The sequence below is a fragment of the Juglans regia genome, chromosome 6 (assembly GCF_001411555.2).
Source record: "Juglans regia cultivar Chandler chromosome 6, Walnut 2.0, whole genome shotgun sequence".
Taxonomy (NCBI): domain Eukaryota; kingdom Viridiplantae; phylum Streptophyta; class Magnoliopsida; order Fagales; family Juglandaceae; genus Juglans; species Juglans regia.
The window spans coordinates 25,960,901-25,969,409 of record NC_049906.1 but is presented as its reverse complement, the minus strand read 5'-3'; the positions used below and the strand labels follow the sequence as shown (position 1 = coordinate 25,969,409).

Sequence of the window (8,509 nt, the reverse complement as noted above, 5' to 3'; positions counted from 1 at the left end):
TTACTTGAATCATCATCTGACACTCACAGCAACATGGCTGAAAATGAACATCATGATAGGGAGGTGGTAAACCATAACAGAACCCTTAGAGAATACTTGCAACCTGTTAGGACCAGCCCACCATCTTGCATTATTCAGCCTTTGAATGCAAATAATTTTAACTTTAAACCTGAGACGATTCCATTGCTACCTTATTTCCATGGCATGGAATCTGAAAATCCCTATTTGCATATCAAAGAGTTTGAAGAGGTTTGCTCAACTTTCATGGATAAAACATGCACCGAAGAAGTCATTAGGTTAAAACTGTTCCCATTTCTCAAAAGTACAAGGCTAAAACCTGGCTAAACTCCTTAAGGCCAAGGTCTATTGGGACTTGGCAGGAAATGCAAACTGAATTTTTGAAAAAATATTTCCCAATGCATAGGACCAATGCCTTGAAAAGACAAATTATGAATTTTAGTCAAAAGGATATAGAAATATTTTACCACTGCTGGGAACATTTTAAAGACTTATTGAATGCATGTCCTCATCATGGATATGAGAATTGGAGGGCCATAAACTTTTTCTACGAGGGGTTGCAACCAAAAATGCGCCAATTTGTTGAGACGATGTGTAATGGTGAGTTCTTTAACAAAGAACCAGAAGAAGCATTTGAGTATTTCGATTATTTGTCTGAAAATGCACAGTCTTGGGACACTGCTGATAGTATTAATAGACATGAGACTTCAAGACATGTTGGTGGGGGTGGGAAATATACCTTAAGAGATGAGGACGATTTGCAAGCTAGGTTATCTTTAATTTCAAAGAAATTAGAGACTATTGAGTTGAAAAAAGTGAATGAGGTGCAAGTTGTACCAAGAGTGGCAGAAAAATGTGGCATTTGTGAAGATCAAGGACATTCCACAAATGAGTGTCCTACAATTCCTGCATTTAAAGAAGTTTTATTAGATCAAACTCACAATGTTAACATGGTTTCTAAACCTTTTTCAGGGCCATACTCGAACACTTCCAATGCTAGATGGAGGAATCATCCAAACTTCAGTTGGAGAGGTGAGCACAGCAATGTTCTTGCTGCACCTACAGCAGGACCAGCAAATTTTGCAGCATATGGAGCTCATCCTGGTCCATCTTATGTTCCCCATCCAAGTCAAAGTTCACAATTCAGTACACAACCAGCTCAAGCACCTAAAAAGGGACTTGAAGATACAGTCCAGCAGTTGAGTGTGATACTTCAACAATTCATGCAAGGTCAAGCAACACTCAACAACCAGAATTCATTAGCAATTAATGACATAAGGACTTCCATCACAAGGCTGACTACATCTTTATATACTCAAGAGAAGGGTAAATTTCCTGCACAATCACAACCAAATCCACAAGGGCAACCTCATCAAGTGCAAGCTATAAATGAAGATCCTAACTTAAAGTTAGTCAAAGCAGTGACTACTTTAAGAAGCAGTAAGGTGGTGGATATTCCAGCACATGAGCCATACAATTCTGGTAAGGTTTCTAACCCTTCCAAAAAAGATGGAAAGCATGTGTCTGATGAGCATGAGAAAATTGATTGTCCTATACCTGCTCCTTTTCCTCAGCAATTAGTTTCATTGCATAAAGATAAGCATCATGCTGAAATTCTTGAGGTTTTTAGGCAAGTTAGGATTAACATCCCTTTATTAGATGCTATTCAGCAAATTCCTGCCTATGCAAAATTCCTTAAGGATTTATGCACTGTGAAAAGAAGATTAAATGTGCACAAAAAAGCTTTTCTTACTGAGCTGGTTAGTGCTATCATTTAGAGTAATACACCACCTAAATACAAGGATCCTGGAGCACCTACAATTGCTTATGTGATAGGAAATTCAAAAATTGGTCATGCTTTGTTGGATCTTGGTTCAAGTGTCAACTTTTTGCCTTATACTGTGTATGAACAACTTGGTTTAGGTGAACTGAAATCCACACCTATCATTTGGCAACTTGCTAATAGATCTATAAAAATGCCTAGGGGTATAGTTGATGATGTTTTGGTACAAGTTGATAAATTTTACTATCCTGTGGGTTTTGTGGTGCTTGATATGAAATTGTCATCTCTATCTACTTTCCAAGCCCCTATAATTCTTGGTAGACCATTTCTTGCTACATCTAATGCATTAATCAATTGTAGAAGTAGAATTTTGAAATTGAGTTTTGGAAACATGACATTGGAGCTGAATATCTTTAATACTTGTAGGCAACCTTGGAATTTAGAAGAAGTTCAGGAAGTTAATTTGCTGGAAAACATCCTTGATGAGGATTTTTACTTGAATCTCCCTTCCACTGATTTACAATTGTCATTAGAAGGTGTTCTAAGTGATTTAAATATATTTGATGACACTTCTAATGTCTCTTTTGCAGGAATTGGACATTGTGTGCTTTGGCAACCAAAGTTTGAAGAGTTGCCACCTTTGACAACACCTATAAAGCCATCTTCAGATGTGATTCTAGATATGGACCTCAAACCTCTTCCAACTGGACTTAAATATATTTTTTTGGGACTCGACAACACTTTTCCTGTGGTAATCTATTCTACACTCACTCTTACTCAAGAAGAAAAATTGATAGAAGTGTTGAAAAAGCATAAGGGGCAATTGGGTGGACAATAACCGACATCAAAGGAATAAGTCCCCTTGTATGCACACACAAGATTTATTTAGAAGAAAATGAAAGACCATCTAGGGAAATGCAAAGGAGGTTAAATCCCACAATGAAAGAGATAGTGAAAAATGAAGTATTGAAATTGCTTGATGTTGGAATTATTTATCCTATCTCTAATAGTAGGTGGGTAAGTCCTACTCAAGTTGTTTCAAAGAAATCTGGAATAACTATGGTAAAAAATGATAAGGATAAATTAATTCCTACAAGAGTAGCAACTGGATGGCGGATGTGTATAGACCATAGGAAACTAAATGCTGCTACCAGAAAGGATCATTTTCCTCTTCCATTTCTTGATCAAATTTTAGAAAAGGTTGCAGGTCATGCTTATTATTGTTTTCTTGATGGTTTCTTTGGTTATTATCAAATAGAGATTGCACCAGAGGATCAGGAAAAAACCACTTTTACATGCCCTTTTGGTACATTTGCATTTAGGAGAATGCCATTTGATCTATGTAATGCCCCAGCCACATTTCAACAATGCATGCTTTGCATTTTCAGTGATTTGGTTGAAAACATACTTGAAGTTTTTATGGATGATTTTTCTGCTTTTGGGTGTTCATTTGATGATTGTCTAACTAACTTGCAAGTTTTTTTAGCCAAGTGTGAAGAGAAACAGTTGCTTCTAAATTGGGAAAAGTGCCACTTCATGGTGACACAAGGAAATGTGTTGGGTCACATTGTTTCTTCTCGAGGCATTGAGGTTGACAAAGCAAAAATAGAGCTAATTTCTAAACTTTCTACTCCTAAGACTGCGAAAGATGTTCGATCATTTTTAGGACATGCTGGTTTCGATAGGAGATTTATTAAAAATTTTAGCTCTATCTCTAAGCCTTTGTGTCACTTATTAATGCATGATGTTGATTTCGAGTGGACTAATGCCTGTCAAGATGCTTTTGATCAATTGAAAACTTTGCTTAACACTGCCCCTATCATGCAACCCCCTGATTGGTCACTCCCTTTTGAGATAATGTGTGATGCTAGTGGCTATGCTATGGGTGCTGTTTTAGGACAAAGAAAAGATAAATTACCTTTTGTCATTTCCTATGCAAGTAAGACTTTGACTGATGCTCAAAAAACTTATTCCACCACTGAGAAAGAGTTGCTTGCTGTAGTATTTGCATTAGAGAAATTTAGAGCATATATCATTGGATCACCTGTTATTCTTTTCACTGACCATGCGGCATTGAAGTATTTGTTATTGAAAAAAGATGCAAAACCAAGACTTATTTGATGGATTCTTCTCTTATAGGAATTTGATATCTCCATTAGAGATGAAAAAAAAAAAAAAAGGAGTTGAAAATGTGGTTTCCGACCACTTATCTCGACTCACTATTGAGATGGCTCCCGATGCTCATTCACTTCCCATTTTTTATTCATTTCCTGATGAGCAGCTTTTATCTATTGATACCTTGCCTCGGTATGCTAACATTGTAAATTTCTTGGTCACAGGACAAACACCATCTCATTGGAGCATTTAGGACATTCGAAAGTTCAAATCTGAGGTTAAATCATTTTTTTATGATAACCCCTACTTGTTTAAATATTGTTCTGATCAAATTTTTCGAAGATGTGTTCACAATACGGAAATCTCCTCCATTCTTTCCTTTTGTCACACTGAAGCATGTGGAGGTCATTTTTCTGCTCATAAAACTGTGGCAAAGATTTTACAAAGTGGTTTTTATTGGCCTCATATGTTTAAGGACACTCTTAATTTTTGTAAGGCATGAACGCCTTGCCAAAAGTTAGGAGGCATCACAAAAAAGAATATGACGCCTTTACAACCAATTCTTGTGGTTGAACTTTTCGATTGTTGGGGTATCGATTTCATGGGGCCATTTCCTGTTTCTTTTGGTTATTTGTATATATTGGTTGCTGTGGATTATGTTTCTAAATGGATTGAGGCAATACCTTGTAAAACACATACCATAAGATTGTGTTGAAATTTTTGAAGGAAAATATTTTTGCTCGGTTTGGTATTCCCAAAGTCATTATTAGCAATGGTGGCACTCACTTTTGCAATAGGCCTTTTTCTGCTTTGATAACTAAATATGGGATTCACCAAAAAGTTTCTACCCCATACCACCCTCAAACCAATGGTCAAGTAGAGTTGGCTAATAGGGAGATTAAACGAATTTAAGAGAAAACTGTCAACCCCAATAGGAAAGATTGGTCTTTACGTTTGGTTGATGCTTTGTGGGCTTATCGTATAGCTTTTAAAAAATCCCTTGGCATGTCTCCTTATAGGCTCGTATATGGAAAATTTTGTCATTTACCTATTGAAATCGAGCATAAAGCCTATTGGACAATCAAACAACTCAATTTTAATTCTGACCAAGCTGGTGACTTGAGAAAATTGCAACTAGAGGAACTAGAGGAGCTTAGAAGGGATGCTTATGACAACTCTAAGTTGTCTAAAGAACGCATGAAGGCTTGGCATGATAAGAATATTTACAGGAAGACTTTTGAGCCTAATCAGTTTGTTCTTTTATATAACTTTAAGCTTCATTTGTTTCCAGGAAAACTGTGGTCAAGATGGAGTGGTCCATATGTGGTGAAAGTTGTTTTTCCTCATAGAGCCGTTGAAATAGTCAATCCTCAAAATGAAAGTTGTTTTTCATTGCTCAATTTTCACCTGAGGACTCCACTCTTCCCTTGCAAGATCTTCCCACTTGGTCTGCTGCATAGCCAACTTGTCTCAGTTCTCATTTATTTTTTATTTTTTTATTTTTGCCTTTTGACCCTTCCTTGCAGATTTTTCTATCTCTCCTCTCCCTTATCTGGTACTCTCACTCCCTCTTATCTTTTCTTGTTCTTATTGCATCTACATTGAGGATAATGTGCATACTCAGTTCGAGGGTGATGGGTACTGGATGTGTGTGCTGGATATATTGTGTTGTTCAGTTCTCCTTCACTTTTATTTTAATAGTTGGTTCTTCTTACTGCTGGTTTGCTTCTTAACTTCTCTCTGTGTAAATTCTTCATTTCTCTTGCATCATAGAGGACAATGCTACAAATTAATTGGGGGGATAGAAATTTTTTTTTTCTTTTTCCTTTTCCTGTTTTGCATGACTTGCTCATATGCTGGGTTAAAATTTCATGTTTCTAATTTTCACATGCTGAAAAATGATTTTTTGAGGTCATGGAACATATTCAATATAATGAAATCAGATTTTAGATAAAAAGGGAGACTTATCCATTTTATTTAGTTGTTAAACCAAGGGAAAGAATGTTAAAAGTTTTACTAAAACACACACAACACATGCCTAGAATGTCTAGAAAGACTACATTGGGTCATTGTTGTTGATTTACACTTCGCTTGTCTGGGACTCTGATGAACCATATCCTAATGGCTTAGGAAGAAATCTAAAGTAAATTAAATGAGAAAAGGGACAAGCCAAGGATAAAAAAAAACAAAAAAACAAAAAACAAAAACATAAATTATTAAAACAAAATCATATATGATGTACATTTGTGTATTGGAAAAGGCGGCCTATTACCGAGGTCCTTACTAAGTAAGAAAGTAGGCTCCTTTTAAAGTGTAATAGCGTGAAAGCCTGCATTACAATGGTTTTGAATTAGACTAAAACCATGTGGTTATCTCAGAGTAGCTGTTGTGATTGAAACTTCTAATGCCTTTTGGTAGTCAATCTTGGAATTCTAACCCATTTCCTATGCACTTAAAATAAAGCAAACTTTGTTAAATTTAATTCCCTTGGTTGATTTACTACTTTAGGCAATGGCTCACCCCACCCTTTTCAAGTCTGATATGCTACTAAGTGATGAAAACATTTGGCGTTACATAATGCTTCCCTACCGGTCGCATGTGCTCGGTCGGGAGTTCTTTATGGTTCCCCCCTCTCCTCCCAGGGGAGAAGCGCCGTGCAACCTCTTCGCCAAAAGGTGGCCAGGCAAAGCAGTCCTGAACAAAGGAAGGCACTTCTGGACCTGCTCGTCCTGCGGCTGGGGACCCTCCTCCTCGTCCATTGAAGACATCCCAAACTGCCTCATCTTCTCGTAGTCGTGGTCAGTCTTCAAGTTGATCGTTCCGCTCACCACCAGGATCTCCTTTTAGTGAGTATGGAGTTCCCCGTTCGGTGTCCCAAGAGCAAGGTTATAGGCTTGTCGAGGGTTCCCGCCCTGGATTTAAGGTTCCTACTTAGAGAGTTCCCCTGACTTCCATGCGCCCTCCTCCATCCGGTGTCCCTTGCCCATAACCACATCAGTGGGGAGGCGGTTCTCTGGCTGCTCCAACAACTAGTTCCTTTGCTTCTCGTCAAGTTCCAGCAGGCAACCCGCCGATAGGTAATATTTTTGAGATTTGACGAACTACGATACTTTCTTTTTTTCCATGCTTCACAATTCAAAATATATATATTTTTTTTAGGCTCCATCGTGGAAGACGAGATAGCAGATATCAACACTGCCTTCCTCTTCTCCAAGACTTTCGATCGTCCAACCGCCCGAGATTCTGGTCCGACGATGGGAGCTTTTCCTTCTTTTGAAGGGATACTCAAGCAGGAGGGAGTTTCTGAAATCCAGCCGTAGGTTTATGGGCCCACCCTTTTTTAGGAAAGGCTTGCCGAGGTGGAAGCAGCATTCAGCGAATGGTTGAAGATGCCCCATGTTTCTCTTTCGGAGCTCTCGGGTATAACTCTCCCAAGTTTCTCAATGGTTCCCAAGTCGACTGGTCCGAATACCATTCTGGTTTTATCTTCCACAACGGCTATGCAGGTCCTTCTCCCTGGGCAACGGAACCCACTTTCCCTGAAGCCCTTCCCTCCTCAGTGATCTCGTAGCTGACTTCTCCCCCTGTTCCCGAGCTAGACATATCGGTCGTAACTGAGGTGAGTCCTCCTCCTGTTTTCGAGACAGAAGTTGCTCCAGAGGCGGTCCTTCCTCGCTCAATCTCTCAGGTAGTTGTTCACAAACTCTCTTCTCAACTTCCTTCTTTTTCAACATTTGTCTGATGCCAAGCTAATTATCTGCCTTAGGATAATATAATCCCCCAAGCTGTGGCAGCTTCTCCCAGGCGAGACGACTTTATCCTAGTGGAGGACAGTCCTTTGCCTACATCCTCATCGACTGGGAGAGGTTCTGACCGTTCTAAGGCTCCTTAGGGTGAAACTTCGTCTTTCGTGCATCCCCAGTCTTCCCAAAAAGAAGCTTTTGCTCAAGGTGGGGAGGAGTTTGGATCGCCATCTGTACCCTCTTAAGCTGCTCTACCGTTGGTGCACGTAGAATCCTCTCTCCCCTCTGGAGGAGTTAATCCGCAGGAGACCGGGCCCGGATTTGACAAGGCCTGAGCCGAATCAATCAAGGCACAAGCTTGGAAGTTCAAACCCCTGTTTGCCAATGTAAGAGTCTTCTTTCTGTCTGTTGGTTTCTAATTTTCATTTGTTGTCCATAATCTCATCTTCTTTTTTATTTTTCAGGCCGAAGACCAACTTGCTGAGATGGTTACCAAGGAACGGGAGAAGATTGAAGAGGAGTTTAGGGTTCAGAAGGTCCTAAACACCCTCATGATCCTACAGGGCAAGAAGTTGATTGACGATCTCTACGATTTAACCATGGAGCATGACTCTTTGTTGGAGGAGCAGGATCTCTGCCGTCAGAGGCTTCGGGCCCAAAAGAAGGAGATTGAGGAAAAGGACTGGGCGATCTGGTCGCGAGACCATCAGATTAAGACGAAGGACCTGGAGATCCTGCTCAAGGATAAGCAGATTCAGCTGAAAGACCTGGAGATCGAGGAGAAGAACATGGAGATCACCTCAAAGATTCAAAAGTTGGAATATGCCAGGAAGGAGGTTGAAGATCTTCA

The 8,509-nt window shown here is 39.4% G+C and overlaps 1 protein-coding gene across 1 annotated transcript; it reads left to right on the top strand.

The window, feature by feature from the left end:
* Window positions 1-587: 587 nt before the first annotated feature.
* LOC108997816 lies at window positions 588-2,639 on the top strand. The gene is made up of 2 exons (XM_035690727.1): window positions 588-1,640; window positions 1,797-2,639. The coding sequence occupies exons 1-2, from the start codon at window positions 588-590 to the stop codon at window positions 2,637-2,639; spliced, it is 1,896 nt and encodes a 631-aa protein (XP_035546620.1).
* The last annotated feature ends 5,870 nt before the right edge of the window (window positions 2,640-8,509 follow it).